Raw genomic sequence first — 17,098 nt, forward strand, 5'->3', positions numbered from 1 at the left:
TATTATCACTGGTGGGGAGCAACAACACCACTTTCTGTCCAGGATGAAAACTCCTCTCCCTGGCCTTTTTATCGTACCAGGTTTTTTGTTTTGCTTGAGCAGTTGTCATGTGTTGATGTGCCATTACAGCCATTTGTTCAAGTCTCTCTCTCATTTTTATCACATAAGACACCACATGCTCACCCGATGGACTTGGGCTTTCCCATTGCTCTTTAAGAAGATCCAACGGCCCCCGCACTTGTCGTCCATACAGCAGCTCGAATGGAGAGAATCCAGTTGACGCTTGTGGAACTTCTCGATATGCAAAAAGCATATAGGGCAGCCATTTGTCCCACTCTGTGCCAGTCTCTGAAACAAACTTGCGCAACATGTTCTTCAGTGTTTGGTTAAAACGTTCAACCAGTCCATCTGACTGGGGGTGGTACGGGGTGGTGTTTATACCCTTTATACCCAACAACTGATAGACCTGCTTCAAAAGGTTTGACAGGAAATTAGTCCCGCAGTCTGTAAGGATCTCTCTAGGAATGCCTACCCGTGAAAACAGATGAAGCAAACAGTTAGCTACTTGTTTAGCTTTCACTGATCTCAAAGGAAAAGCTTCAGGGTATCTTGTAGCATAATCACAGATAACCAGAATGTAACGGTTACCAGAGGAGCTTCTCCCCAGGGGACCTACAACATCCATTCCTATCCTTTCAAATGGTGTTTCTATGATAGGTAATGGCTGTAGAAGTGCTTTAGAAACACCTCTGTTCGTAGTTAACTGACACGTGTGACAGGAAGAGCAGAACTGTTGCACCTGTGTGTACATGCCTGGCCACACAAACCGACTCGCTATTCTATGAAGGGATTTCTGAAATCCCAGGTGCCCGGCCCAAGGAACTGAATGAGCCAGTTCCATCACTTTTCCCCTTAGCTGCTGTGGTAAAGCAATGGCTTCCGATCTACCCTTAACCTGATAAAGGACACCATTCTTCACAACATAAGTTTCATCTTCCAAGGCATTTAGTTTACCCTGCTTCTTTCCCTCTACTTCTGTAACCTTATCAAACCATGGTTTTAATGTTGGGTCCGATCTCTGATGGGCAGAAATATCTGAAGGAATATCAAAATCAAATAAAGGGCAAGGTTTCATTTTACCTTCCACCTCCATTCTGGCCGAACCCAAAAACTTCTCCTTTCTTCTTTGTGCTCTGGATTTGGATGGTTTTACACCACCCACCTCCAGTTCTACATCATAGAATGGTAATTCCTTAAGTGAGTTCTGTACTGCCTGGGCTCTAGTAGTGACCAAGCTACAGATTGGAGAGGAAAATTCTGCTCCTGCCACTATGGGGACATGTTTTTGGAAGAGTGTAGTGTTCTGAGTCTTGACCTGGGATCCCTCATGGCCATCAGTTTGAGTCAAATGTCCAGCTGCAGTGTTCAACACTAAATCAGTCAAAGTGGGGACATCCAAGCCCAAAATGACAGCATAAGGAAGCCTTGAAGCTAATGCTACAGGTAATAGAAATGTCTGACCGCCTATAGTTAGATAAATCTCAGCTACAGGATACTCCATTTCATCACCGTGAATACAACTTATTTTTGTCTTAGCATCACCCCACAGTTCTCTTGGCACTAAGCTAGACAGAACCACAGACTTAAAACTTCCTGTGTCTAACAAAGCTGTTTCACGTTGACCATTAACCAACACAGGGACTGTGTGAGCAGATTCAGGGGCAGGGGATGGGGAGGGCGGTCTGGGAACCGAACAGAGAAGGGAGGGCTTACTTCGTATAGTGGCAGGACATGTATACTGTGTATGACCCATTCTGTTACACTGAAAACACCTGACATCGGGTCTTAAGGAAGAGTAGTTCTTAGCAGGGTTGGGTTTAGCAACAGAAAATGACTTTGCAGCTGAATAACTCCTAGTCTGACCTAGCGCACCACCCCTTTCACCCCCATCAGACTTACTTCTTCCCGTAGGAAAGTTGTCACGGCCAAAGTGGGCTCTTCTGGTCCCTGTCCTCGCTGACAAGAAGACTTCTGCCAAACTTGCCGCCTCCTCTGCAGATGTTGGGGCTCGTTCCCGGATCCACACCTCCAAGTCCGGATTCACCATCCTCAGGAACTGCTCCATGATCATCAGTTCTGAAATGTTCTTCACTGTAGAAGTCTCTGGTTTAACCCACTTATAGAACATGTCTTTAAGCCGAACATAAAGTTCTTTTGGCGTCTCACCCTGATGAATGTCCAGGGATCGAAACCTCCTTCTATAGGTGTCGGCAGTTATCTCATATTTGGTCAGAACGGCATCTTTCACCTTGTCATACATGTGAGAATCAGCAATGTCCATCAGCACATACGCACTACGTGCTTTCCCAGTAAGTAGCGGAACCAGTCGGACTGCCCACTCCTCTTTAGGCCAATGACAGACCTTAGCTATCCTTTCAAAAGTTGTCAAGAAGTGCTCCACATCATCATCAGAAGCCAATGGAAGCAGCTTTGGCTCCCTCTGTGTGGCTGGAAGCTGGAAAGACATCTGACTTCGTCCATCATCATGGCTGTCGCCGTCATCATCATGAGTGTGAGGATCCTCCTCCAAAAAGTCACCCTCATGTTGTCGTTCCTCCTTCAATTCCTCCACATGAGTCTGGAGTTGTCGAAACTGTTGTTGTAAATTCTTCCATCTTACTTCTTGGCGTGCTGATTCCTTCTCAATCTGCTGGTCTCGGGCAGTTTGAGACTGCATCGGTGACTTGACGAGGCTAGCCAGCTGATCCAGTTTGTCATCAGCGCTAGCACCAGCAGCTGCTTCAGCTCCACTCATAGCAGCACTACTCTCCGGATTCTCAGTTTCATTACTTCTTTTACCACCTCTTGTCATCATCGTCTCATTGTTCCTCCAAAAGCCACACTTCTGACACCATTTGTCACTTTGACCGGCGGAGGCTCTGCGTTTAAAGAAGGAAGTGAGGCAACGAATGTCTTTGAGGTGGATTTATTTGGGAGCTCCAAGTCTTCATTACACCAGCACCCCTTTCTTTTAGTGAAACAAAGAAGCTGACATTTATACCTGAGGCAAGTTCCAACACTTACACCAGGTAAAGGGGTGATCCAAAAAGAAAAGACAAACAAACACTACTTACACAAACCTAAGAATAAATGATCCAACAAATATTTACATGCATGCAAATTATTAAAATTAAACTAATCTAAAGTCAATCAAAAGTAAATATAACTAAATATAAATCCTCAGAGTATTCCCCCTCTTAATGGAAGTTGGTATGCTCCAGGAGCATTTGTCTCCCTCTCTGATCCACCTTGCTGAGACACACCCAGAAAGGCAAATACTCAATTAACTCAAATTGAACTAATCTAAATCAAAATGAACTGACATTTCCTCCCCCCACATTCTTCGAACAGGAAAGATGGCCAGTCTCCCCACCCACAAAGAATGTTCACCAAATGTCACAATATAACTAAACAAAGAACTAATACAAACACATTTGAACTGAAAACAACATAATATCAATAATCAACATGGGATGGAACCCGTGGTCTCCATCACAGACACCAACAGCAGCCCACACTGCTGATAGCCGGGAAGGAGATAAATGAGTCCATTTCTATGCTCTCCTGTAAACTGGTTATGAGTCTGGTGGTTTTTTGTGTATTTTAACTATTAAAACAGGTAAACAAATGTTTATATCTGTTTTTAAAAGAATAGCAGCTTCTCTCTTATGTCTCCATCAGATGACCAGCATTAGCAGCTTTTGGTGACATTATTATTAATAATAATTAGATTGTTTTTGAAGACGATGCAGGATTTAAAATGAACTGATGAAGATGGTCTATGTGTCAAGTCTGGCCTGGGAGGTGTTACGGAGTAAAGCTTCTTCTCAAACAAGACGGAGGCTCGTATTTCTTTTACTGAACCTTTCTGTTCAGTATTTATTGACGAGAAAAAGAACGGCGTCAGTTGATAACGGGCAACAGCTGTTCGTAACCAATGGCAATCAAAAGTCAACAAAGCAAGATAGTGACAAACAGTAACAGATCCTTAAGCATTCTTCAAAATAAAAGACTTCCTCTATTCAAATAAATCATGTCTTGCACTTAAATATATTTCACTTCACCTTTGTAATTATATACAATCATGTTCAATACAATTAATAATAATCATCATGTAAATTATGCTTAACATATAATTGTAAATCAGTCACTTATCATGCAAATATACCGAACAACATAAGTGTAAAAAAGTCACAACAGGAGGGACGTCTGTGCTTCCTTTCTGGACCTGTTAAACCTTCAACCCGATGTGATAGATGTTACTGGCACCAGACCTAGGGGAATCTGAGCCAGTATCAAGCGGTGCAAAGGCACATGAATCCTTTGCAACCAATTTCTGTGGATCACAGAGGAAGCGAGTTGAAACAATGTTACTCTGGCAGAGCTCGTTTATTCTGAGTCGCGCATTTTCAATTAAACAAACACAACCACAATACAATTCAAATGCAGTCAACAACATCTGGAGTTTCCACAAAGAAATAAAATAAAATAAAATCCTCAAATAAAATAACATAATAGCAAAAGAAATTAAGAAAATCTAATCCTAAATTAACATAACCCAACTGAACAAAATGTTCCATCTACAACACACAGTAAACACCAACGTTTGTCAGTTACAACTGTTTTTTTTACGTTTGTCAGTTGTAACTGTTACAGCGGCCACAAAAGAGATCAAGCCCACCACAAAAAAATACACTGTTATAAGAAACAAAAATATTATAATGCTACCCAAACAATACTGACCGATCAAGTGATATAAATAAATTTAAAAATCCCCAAGGCTCCAACAACAAAAAGCAAGCTACACGCCGACACAGATCAACGGCAATACAAAACTTTGCAAATTATACATGTAAGTTATACAATAGACTCCGAAATTAATCTTTATATATGTACAGATCATTTTACATGGCCTATGAGAGTGGCCTTCTATCTTACCTGTGGATCACAGAGGAAGCGAGTTGAAACAATGTTACTCTGGCAGAGCTGGTTTATTCTGAGCCGCGCATGCCCAGAGCCAGGAAACTCGTTCTCCTCGCTAGACCCACGGCGGCGCGAGAGCGCCCCCACTGGCAAGAAGACACACGCACACAACAAACACGTCTACACACACAGGAAAGAAACAAAGACAAAAGACAAGACCAACTCCGATAGAAAAATAGGGGGTGTATTTTCTATTTATTTATTGATTTTTTTTTAACCTTTTTTCCTCAACCTACTACACTTTCTGGACCTGTTAAACCTTCAACCCGATGTGAAAGACTAGCTGTGCAAATGCCTTTCCATGCAATTCAGCTTGATTCTCATCTCCCTTCAACACTCTGTCTGAGATTTCTCCCACTGACCTCGGTTTCTCCAGTAGGATTTCAACCAGGCCAATCGGCGAACAGAAGGAGAAGTTGTGAACGATAATATCGATTTTCTGGTCTCCTTTAGTGTTATAATCTGCTTGTAGTTTTGTTCACTGACTCCGCAGTGAACAAAGTCTTTCAGTCTGTGTTGGCCACTTCTCCTAGCATTGAGAAATTAAAGTCGGACCAAGAAGAATGTTCAAGACATTTTATTCCTGGTAAAGATGCCATTTGGCTTGGCATTTCTATTTTGGATGGTTTGCATTTACCATTAAGATTCATGATTCCTTCATGATTGAGCTGGCACATTTTATATGTCACGGCCAAACGCTAGCAATTTGGTATTGTAATCTAATTCTTTGAAACTTGAAGTTCACACCTCTTTTAGACAATCATTTCTCAGTAGCCCAGGGTCTAGACCCGGTGTATGAAGCAAAGCGTAAATAAATACTTAAACCTCAGCTGTTTCATAACGGATTTTATTTCTAGTGCACTGACTGAAAACCACTTAATTGTCGCCAGCCCTGCGCTGTCAGTGGTGTTTGCACAAGAGGTGCCAGCGTCGTCACACAGATCGCTTTCATTAAATATAATATGCGACTGATCAGGGGCTCCGTGTTTATTCAAAGGTAATTTCCACAAAGTAAAAATCCAATAGAATTGATTGGTGTTGGTGTCAGTATACAGCCCACCTAGCAGTAGGCCACTAGATTAGTTTTAAAACGACTCAGCTACTGAATGTATTCCCGTATTTGTTTAGGCAAATGTTGGGCATTTATTGAATTACTGTTTTATTTTGTGCTGGAAAGCAATATTTTCTAGCGACTTCAAAAAAATCTCAATCATGAATTTGTCAAAAGTGGAAAAGCTTCTCATCACTGGTGCCAGTTACTGCAATTGCTTGGTATTATTTTGTTTCACCTGAAAACCTACTAAAGTTTCTACACTAGACCTTTAAAAACATTCAGGTTAGCGAGCACATTACTCTCTTTTGTAGCAAACAAAAACTGGAGAAGTAAAATAATCCAGCTCCGATTTACGCTGTCTAATCTGTTTAAACTCTGCTCTGAAGTCAGTCAGAGAGGATTCCCAGGTCTAATCTTTGCGTAGAGGTGACTGAGGGAATATTGGGGAAAACTGAAGCAATAAAAGCGAGACTGAAGCACAGAGATTTCCTTATTAATTGTCTGTCTGAATATTTCTTTTCGTACCCATAGAGCAATACACTACATCGTCAGTTCTGTGAACTCACGAAACCCCTTGCAAAAGTATTCACAAACTCTATGGAAGCCTGTTTCTGCCATTTATTTATTTAAAAATAAATAAATCATCTCATAATAATGAGATACTATCTCATTATTTTGAAATTTACGCTTAAAATAATGAGATATCTCAAAATATCTCATTATAATGAGATTATTTTTTTATTTATTTTTTTAACAGAGTGGTGGAAACGGGCTTCCATACGTTTCGGCCACACTGTTAAAAAAATAAAATAAATTATCTTATTATTTTGAGATTGACGCTTAAAATAATGAGATATCTCAAAATATCTCATTATTTTGAGATTATATCTCAAAATAAAATACTATTTTGCATTTTATACAAAATAGTTTTATATAGTATTATATCTACAAAATAGTAAAATATCTTATATTGTGTATCTTATTATACATTATTATTCAGTATCTCATTATTTTGAGATATTATCTCATTATTTTGAGATAATTTATTTATTTATTTTTTAACAGAGTGGTGGAAACAGGCTTCCATATTGTATTGACATTTTAATGCAATACAAAAATGTTTTTAAAAGTAAAAAAAAAAAAGAAGGATGCAGACCCTGAATAGAAAATAAAAAAGGCGACTTAAACAGCAACTCTGACAGATCATCAGTAGAGCGGTAGCTAATCTACCACATTGATCACTTATTAATAATCTTAAATAAACATCAAGCAATAAAAACATAAAACTGTAATGGACTGCATATTCTGTTTTTTTGTGTGGCGATATTAATATTACTTTTATTATTATTAAAAAACATCCATTTATTATCTAGTGTGAACAAAATCTTTTTGTACTGTGGGAGGAAGCCGGAGCACCCGGAGAGAACCCATTAATCAATCAATCAATCAAATTTTATTTGTATAGCACATTTCAGCAGCAAGGCATTTCAAAGTGCTTTACATCCTATCAAACACAGAAACACAATGCAACATAGAATCAACAATCAAAATAGGACATTAAGTCAGGTTCCATCAATAAATTTGTAATTTATTACGTTTCAAATACAATCCTAAACAGGTGGGTTTTTAATCGAGTTTGCATCCATAAAAGGTTTACCTGTTACACTCTTACTGTGTTATATGGAACAAAATACCTGTTGCTATTTTTATTCCCACTCACAATCACACAGTTTAAAACGATGTAGACAGCATTTTAATGGGCTTCTGGCACGAGGCTCCGTACTCCTCGTTCACAGAATTTCGAGCAGGGACTCCTCCGTCCCTCACGGATTTTTGTGCAATTCTTTTTGTAATTATTTTTTTATTTAGAAAGAGAGATTTCCATCACATTCGTTAATTACAGCTTTACCCATCTAAGATTGTACATGAGTATACAACCGGAGAATCCAAGTGATTTTGTCCATACTGCCTTTCTGGTATTTTCTTTTACAGACTATTACTAAATTTTGTTGTGAACAATAACAAAAATGAACAGAATTGAACAATAACGGGGATTGCACCATCTCAAGCAATAAAAAAAACACATGAACAATACAAGGGCAGAGCACATAGTTCTCAAGAACAATCAAATGAAGTCAGATCTAATTGGTTTTACATACTCAGTCCAATTGGTCCAGATCTTATAAAACTTTCCTCTTTCAACTTGGAGGGAAAAAGAAATCTTTTCCATAACATAAATCTGATCAACAATTTCAATCCATTCGTCGATAGTGGGTGGGTCTGGTTTTAGCCATTTCCTTGTGATGGCTTTCTTACTGGCTGCCAGTAGTATAGCCAGAAGTTTTTTGTCTTGGTTGGTCCATGTGTCCAACTGTAGGTTGCCCAAGTACAATGTTTCACATTTGAATGAAATTTTTACATTGAATATATTTTCAATATGTTTGTGGAACTCTTCCCAATATGGTTTTATTACTTGGCAGTCTCAAAAACATGGAAGTGGTTGGCTCCTTTAGACTGGCAAAGTCTCCAGCAGGCGTCCCCGTTATTTTGATATCGTCTCTGAATGGGTGTAACAAAAAATCATGCAATGTTTTTCCAACAAAACTCCCGCCATGTGTTTGATCCGGTCGAGACCCACTGCAGTTGACATATTTCTTCCCATCTTCTTGTGAGATTATTACCTTAATTTCCTTTCCCCATTTCCTCTTTATGTATTCTGTAATCTCATGTTTCGATAGCTGTATGGCATTGTATAACTTGGAGATAATTCTGCTGTCTGATCTGGGTTTAATTAGTGTTAGAAATACCTCCATGAAACTGGAATCATTTTTTCTCAACACCTCTTTAAAATTTCTATTAAAATAATGTCTCACCTGCAGGTACCTAAAAAATCCTCTTTTTCCAGTCCATGATCCTTCTGTAAGGTTTCAAGGCTCTGAAATATCCCTTTGTGGACAAATGAATAAAGGTAGTTAAGCCTTTTGAGATCCATAGCTTGAATCTGTTATCATTTCTATTTGGTGTAAAATCCAAATCATAGGCTCACCTCCTCATAATTTTAGAATCGTCTCGGAGGCATTCAAAATATGATGCAGCACTTCTTTTTTTTTTCACGTCCTCGCAAACGTTTCTTCCTTTCTTCACGACGTCTCCGTTCTGCGTTGCAGACGTCGCAGCCAGGTAGGATGGGTTCTCGTCTTCTGGGAGCTTTGGGAAGTTTGGGGGGGTATTTGTCCAGTACGACAGATTTGTCTTCCTGGGTCTCTTTCTTTAATGTTGCTGAAAGATCCGAGGTTGGGCCAGAGGTTGGGCCAGAGGTTGGGTCTACAGACTCAACTTTTAAGGTCAAGTGAGAGGTTGAGTCTTTGGGCTCAACCTCTGAAGTTATTTTTGCTTCACAGCAAACTTCCCCAGCCGGGGAAGTTTCTTTTTCAGTATCGTCATCTGTAGACTCGTCGTGCTGCGAGTCTTCTCTATCCGGTATTGTTTGCTTCCGAGTCCCAAAAGTGTTAAAAAGATAGTCGGAGTAATCCACGTTCTCATCTTCATGGCTGCTACAATCAAATGTGACACCAGGAAATAGCGTGGTCACAAGTTTTCTCACACCAGTGGTTACTAAATACCCGGCGCCAAAAGACAACGGAAAAAAGACGGCAGCTCTTAAAAGTTTCTCCATATTACAATCCTAGTAAATGAAAGCGAGGGGTTGAAATGGTATCTGTCAAAGGGTTGCTTGTAAAATACCTGATGTTTTGAGATGGACGCATTCATAACCTCGGATGTTCTTTGATCTCTGACATAGATCTATGTCATAGATGTCGTCATAGCTACAATGAGCTCACTGTAGTTCTGGGGGAATGTCTTGCTTCTGAACGTTGCTATGGAAACGGTCAGATCAGTTCTGCATGACTCAAACTATTAACCCTTTGCAAGTGTATATTTCAGGAGGCTGGGGATTAAAACAGGGATTTTAATAGTTAAATAGTAAGTTTAGTTTGACAATAGTATATTAAAACCATTAATTTAAGTAGTTTTTTTTTATCATTCTATCAGGTTTAAAATTTTGAATCATACTTGACTTAAAAATATCTTGAGAGGAAAATTAAATGTAACTTACAGACATTTGCTGCTGCTGCTGTTGTTGTAAAATGTGACAAGAAATTTTGCCCGCTTGGAGAAGAGCTACAAAGAAATAATTTTGGTTTAATCATTTTACACGTTAGCATAAATATAGAATAAAGAATGATCCCAAAGAAATGATGCTGCCGCTCCATATTTGATGGGTTGTAAACAATCCACTCCAACACATTTGTTCTGTATGGTGTGGAAATGTAAGTAATAGACAGAATGTAATGTCTTCCAGCTTTTTCTGTGTAATTGAGAGCTTGACACCAACAGCAGCCCACACTGCTGATAGCCGGGAAGGAGATAAATGAGTCCATTTCTATGCTCTCCTGTAAACTGGTTATGAGTCTGTTGGTTTTTTGTGTATTTTAACTATTAAAACTGGTAAACAAATGTTTATATCTGTTTTTAAAAGAATAGCAGCTTCTCTCTTATGTCTCCATCAGATGACCAGCATTAGCAGCTTTTGGTGACATTATTATTAATAATAATTAGATTGTTTTTGAATACGATGCAGGATTTAAAATGAACTGATGAAGATGGTCTATGCGTCAAGTCTGGCCTGGGAGGGATGTCTATGGTTCCTTTCTGGACCTGTTCAACCTTCAACCCGATGTGATAGACTAGCTGTGCAAATGCCTTTCCATGCAATTCAGCTTGATTCTCATCTCCCTTCAGTACTCTGTCTGAGATTTCTCCCACTGACCTCGGTTTCTGCAGTAGGATTTCAACCAGGCCAATCGGCGAACAGAAGGAGAAGTTGTGAACGATGATATCGCTTTTCTGGTCTCCTTTAGTGTTATAATCTGCTTGTAGTTTTGTTCACTGACTCCGCAGTGAACAAAGTCTTTCAGTCTGTGTTGGCCACTTCTCCTAGCATTGAGAAATTAAAGTCGGACCAAGAAGAATGTTCAAGACATTTTATTCCTGGTAAAGATGCCATTTGGCTTGGCATTTCTATTTTGGATGGTTTGCATTTACCATTAAGCTTCATGATTCCTTCATGATTGAGCTGACACATTTTATACGTCACGGCCAAACGCTAGCAATTTGGTATTGTAATCTAATTCTTTGAAACTTGAAGTTCACACCTCTATTAGACAATCATTTCTCAGTAGCCCAGGGTCTAGACCCGGTGTATGAAGCAAAGCGTAAATCAAGAAGCTGGGTTTTTCCAGGCTAGTGGGACACAACAGATAGAAATTGATCTTAAGTATGTGTGCATAGATGCGTCTTTGTCAGTGACCCTCGGGACAACCTGTGAACAACAAAAACATTCAGCAACCATGGTAACTGCGGCCGTCAGACAGTAGAAACCGATGCCAGAGAACGTTGGTGTGGTTAGTTTTGAGTTTTAGCTGAAATTGTGATTTGTGGAATTTCTAACCGTATCAGAAAAACATTTGTTCTGCTTCTGGTGTGACGTATAAAAGAAAAAAAGACAAGCAGCACAAAGCTTACTTCAAGATATTTATTGTTGTATCACTGTCATCACTGATTTACATAAAATGTAAATTAAGACAGAGATCATCTCAAAGCAGAAAGGGGAACAGTATACAACATATCAAACAGGTCCTGTGCAAAAACAAGGTAACAGAAGTTTTCCTGACTACATGACTAATAAAATGTAAATATTTCACACATATATATTTATGTTTATATATACTAATTTATTTGGTCTCATTAATCACAACTTCATGGAAAACACCAATTAAAACTTGAATTTTGTAGCCCAATATCAGTTTTTGATGAAAAAACAGTCAATAAATGATCAGCGTTTTGGAGATTTGCACCGAATTTAAGATTTAATAAAGAAGTTTACTTAGTTTAAAGAATCATCTTATGAATATAACATTTGTCCTCAGATGTAATAAGATGCACCAACAGATGCAAAAAAACCCAGACAGTTCATGCAGGATCATTGGCTCAAAAGGCATCGTGTCACAGTGTGATTCTCTGTCCTCTAATCAAGCTCACTGTGTCCTGTCGGCTCTGGCTGAACGCAGAAGGAAGAGGAAACTGATCAAAGACGAAGGCCAAAGACTCACTTCACTTCAACCTATTTTTCTCTTCTTTTCCATTTATCCATTACCAGCTCAGCCTCCTCTGATGCAGACACCACATCCTTTGCTAATGACTCATTCTGTTGATATTTGCTTCAGTTGTTACTTAAGCGCTTGTGTGTTTGACTCTGTGGTATCGTTTGTCTTCTTGCTTTTTTAAAACATTCTCCACTGTCTGTTTCCTGGCATTCAGCACTTCTGGTCGTAGTTCTGAAGAGGGATGAAAGGTCTTTCTTCAGTAAAGATAAACATGTTGAATAGACAGCATTTTCTCAGAGCTGCCATCAACAACTTCATCTCGTTTTTACGTTGTCCCTCTGTCATTATTTAGTCATTTAATCTTTTATTTGTTTCTCTCTCTCTCTCTTCTCTCCAGTCCCATCCATAGGGATTCATGTTCTCTTATCTTGCTATGTTTTGATGTCCACTAACAGCTACCGTACTTCATGTTTTACTTCTTCCCGTTTCCTGCAGCTGTCCAGAGATTTGCTATAACTCATGTTTAATCTTTTGTATGTTCACCATCTGCTTTCGGTTCTGCCTCAACTTTTCCAACACATCTCCTCCTCGGTGGCCTGAACTTTTCTCCGAAGAGCATCCCAGCCTTTTACCTTCATCTCTCCTGAACTCTAAATCTGGTTCCTTTTAATGTTCACATTCGATGTCACCTTTAATCTGTTGAGTATGTAAATCCTTTTCTAACATATGCACCTTTGCACTTATCAGGTTCCTGTTTTTTTTTTTTTCATTCGTCTCCCCTCACTCTTTAATTCTGCTTTTATTCCCTTTTACTCATATTTTCTCTCTTTTTAATCCTCCTCTTGTTTCTTAGGTCTCTGGATCTGACTGGCCCTTTATTTCTGGGTGGAGTCCCCAATGTACCTGACAACTTTCCCTTTGGCAGCAGGGAGTTTATCGGTTGCATGAAAGACCTGCACATTGACAGCAAGGCGCTGGATCTGGCTGGATTTATCGCTAACAACGGGACACTTCCAGGTCAGCGCTACTATTGCAATATATTGCCTTAATGCATGAATCACTGTTAAAATTTTTTATAGATTCTTAGCTGTTTTTAATAAACAAATGACAGATGTAGGTTATTATAATAGTTGATTTATTGTAATCTTCTTTTGAAGAAAACAGCACATAAAATAATCCTATCTAGTTTATTTGCCTTCAGATTTGCATTCTATGACATCACCATGAATTGAAATATAGCATGACTAACAGTATTAAAGCCCAAAAGAAAATACAGAATTTAATTACATTAAAGGATAAGGCTTCATATCCCTTATTTTGTGTAGTATTAAGCATACTGTCTGACTCATAGTATTTATGCCATTCAAGATGCAAAGCACAAGAGAGCGACTTTGTCATTAAGAAAAAAAAATCATTTTGTAAATATAGAATTGTGGTTGGCTAAGTCTTTCTTTTTTATCTTTTTAAACTCCAAAGTCAAGGAATTTCCATATATGTATAGGTATAATTTTAAAACTTTAGCACAGCACATAAACCGCTGCTCAGACACATAAATAATCACTTCAATATGACCAATATTTGGCACTATGGCTAAGGTCAGCATGTTTTGGTCTTTACCCTTGATAAAGACCAAAAGCCTTCTAATATAATCCCCACCAAAACAAGGAGGAATGGCATAGAAATGCCCTAACTGTATCAAAAGACGAAAACAAATGCGGTAAACAAGACCAATTATTAGACTCTTGAAAAACTACATGGTAGCTAGTTAAAATGTTATATATATGTTATATATACATGTATACGTATATATATTAAAATGCTTTTTCCAAAAAGAACCAAATTTAAGAACATTGAACAACAATGCTGCTGCATTGCAGTAATATTTAAGCATATTGACAAAATAAAGTCCAAAGAAAATGTTTAACAGAACAACTAAAAGGCTAAAAAAGCTCCATCATAGCTAACTGTAGAAGGCTACAAGAATGTTTTTTTCTTAATTTCAAACACTTTTTAGCGAACACTTATTCAACAAACATATTCATCAACAAATTGATGTAATAATTTATGCATAATTGCAAAAAAAACCCAGTAACCTAATTTTCTTAATATTAATGACATCTGAAGGTTAGTTATCAAGACTTCTTTGAACAACTAAAACAAAACGTACTAATCCTTATTAATCTACCCTGCTTTGTGTGTTGCATTTCTCTGCAGGCAGTTTTTAAGGCAACCTTTTTTATTTGTGTTGTTGTTTACAGGTTGCAGTGCCAAACACCCGTTCTGCAAGTCCAACCCGTGTCAGAATGGGGGAACCTGCCGGGTGAGCTGGGAGACCTTCTCCTGTGATTGTCCTCTAGGTTATGGAGGGAAGGACTGCAGCTACAGTAAGAGCCTTCATCTGTTTTTAACCACTTAAGTATAGTAGCACATGTTGTGTTAATAATTGCGCTATCATTAATCTACAGTAATGTTAGTCTGATATAGTCTTTCTGTAAAATAGTGACATAATAACGGCCCATTATTTCATGGCATCTTACCCATTATAAGTAAATCAAGTAATGGCTGTAATTACTTGGCCATGTTTAAGTTGAGGTGTGAATGCGCCGACTTTCCTTCCTCAGCTGCACATCGGCTCAGGAAGGCTAAAACATTTGTCCGTTGGTGTTTTCCTTTGTTCTTGCTCATTTTTTCCTGCAGAGCTATTATTTCACATTCACAGCTGAGGGCTTTCAGAAAATGTAAGGATTCTGATTGTATGAGAAGAACCATATTTATCAGTAGAGTTAGGGCTGGTGAAGTTTAATCATATAGATGTAATTAAGGGAAAAAAAGGACAATCAAAAACTGCTGCGTATCTAAAAGTATCTTTGAAAACTACCTAAACTTTTCCTTTGAGATATGCACTCTGGATGTTTGGCGTTATTTATTGGGCTATAATTGGACAAAGATAAAAACAGGCTGATTTTCTCTATAGTTGGACAATCTTTTGTTCAGGTGGATGCAGACTGGGTAATAATCAGTTATTGTTACTGACACTTCTTGATTGTGAGCTAAAACATCCAACCCTAAAGGGAAATCATTTAGTAAAGCTGTTTTTTATCACTTAAAGATGAATAAAATCTTCTTTTACCATCGCTATTATGTTTTATTACCCTACAGCACATCCATTTAATAATTCACAACATGTTCATGAAGATTATTAGATGGTGTAAAATGTAGCAGTTTATATTCCCACTTTTCATCTCAATCTCGTTGCAGCCATGCCACACCCACATCGCTTCCTCGGGAACAGCGCCCTCTGGTGGGACCTGAAGAATGATGTAACCATCTCCACGCCCTGGTACCTGGGTTTGGTGTTCAGAACCAGAGCAAGAGAGGGGACGCTGCTGCAGGCCCAGGCTGGTCAGTACACCAGTCTGCTGTTCCAGGTGGGTACAGACGCACACATGCGCATGGTTTGTTTCTATTGACGTTTTAAAAGCCAAATTTTGCCAGAAGGTACGGCATTCCCCAAGGCTCAATTTTAGGTCCCATTTTGTTTCTTATTTTTATTGCCTCTTGGTCAGATTTTCCATAAATTTAACGTTTCCTTTCATTGCTTTGCGGATGACGTCCAGATTTATATGCCCCTTAAACTACAAAATGGTAAAAATGAATGTTCAGCTATTGATCGATTGTTTAGCGGAAGTCAAAACTTGGATGGAACAAAACTTTCTTCACCTCAATCAAAGTAAAACTCAAGTTATATTATTTGGTCAAAGTCTTCACACTACAAAATCCAGATCTGATTCTTGGCTCTTTAGCTCGGTTTTGTCGGACCTCTGTTAGGAATCTTGGTTTTACTTTTGACAGTTGTTTAAAGCTAGATAAACAAGTTAGCTCTGTTGTTAAATCAAGTTTTTATCACCTGCGGACTTTAGCAAAAGTTAAATCTTATTTCTGTTTTAAGGACTTTGAAGGACTTATCCATGTCTTCATTAGATCTTGTTTGGATTATTGCAATTCATTATATAGAGGCATGGATAAATCGCAGATGCAGCGACTTCAAATGATCCAGAACGCAGCAGTACAGCTTCTTATAGGAACCAGGAAGCGTGACCATATACGGCCCATACTGGCCTCTTTACACTGGCAGCCCGTCTTTTATCGAATAGATTTTAAGATTCTTTTATTAACTTATAAAGTTTTAAATGGATTAGCTCCCCCTTATCTTTGGGACCTTTTAAAATTTCAGTCTGTGTCCAGAACCCTACGATCAAATAATCAGCTGTTACTGACCGTTCCTCGGACCCGACTTAAGAGGAAAGGAGATCGCGCTTTTTCTGTTGTTGCTTCTATTCTATGGAACAATTTACCTTTCCAAATTAGATCTGCCCACAGCCTGGATCATTTTAAATCGCTTCTCAAAACTCATTTTTATTCTTTGGCATTTACTTGAAGTAATGTTTTGATACGTGGTGCAATTTTACACCTGTTTTTAAAGTGATATATAAATAAATTTGACATTGACATTGAGAAACAGCACGACTAGTATGAGAACATGTTTGAGGGTGTATCAGTAACAGTTATTACGTATAATCTGGCCACAAAGACGAGCCTCTGTTTATGTCACTTTGAGCCATTTCCATAAGCCAAACACTCACATTCACAATGAATATGTGTATTTGCCTAAGCATCACAGCAGTAGGGAGTGAAGGTTGGTTGATTCCCCACTGCACACCTACTTAGCATTTTGCCTCTGTGACAACCTCCCTGAGTGAATCTTAACGCCGCACAGTCATTCCCTCTGCTTTTACACAGATCTGACCTCAACGGCCAAAAAGCTTTAAAGTTT

At 38.6% G+C, this 17,098-nt stretch overlaps 1 protein-coding gene across 2 annotated transcripts in view; it reads left to right on the plus strand.

The window, feature by feature from the left end:
* celsr3 (cadherin EGF LAG seven-pass G-type receptor 3) overlaps positions 1–17,098 on the plus strand; it is a 123,138-nt gene that overhangs the window by 60,475 nt on the left and 45,565 nt on the right. For both annotated transcript variants that reach the window (XM_023334615.1, XM_005800177.3), the window contains 3 exons: positions 13,118–13,281; positions 14,523–14,648; positions 15,523–15,692. In XM_023334615.1, coding sequence (XP_023190383.1) covers positions 13,118–13,281; positions 14,523–14,648; positions 15,523–15,692 — 460 coding nt within the window. The remainder of the gene's footprint in view (positions 1–13,117; positions 13,282–14,522; positions 14,649–15,522; positions 15,693–17,098) is intronic.

Source organism: Xiphophorus maculatus, chromosome 1, assembly GCF_002775205.1.
Source record: "Xiphophorus maculatus strain JP 163 A chromosome 1, X_maculatus-5.0-male, whole genome shotgun sequence".
Classification (NCBI taxonomy): Eukaryota; Metazoa; Chordata; class Actinopteri; order Cyprinodontiformes; family Poeciliidae; genus Xiphophorus; species Xiphophorus maculatus.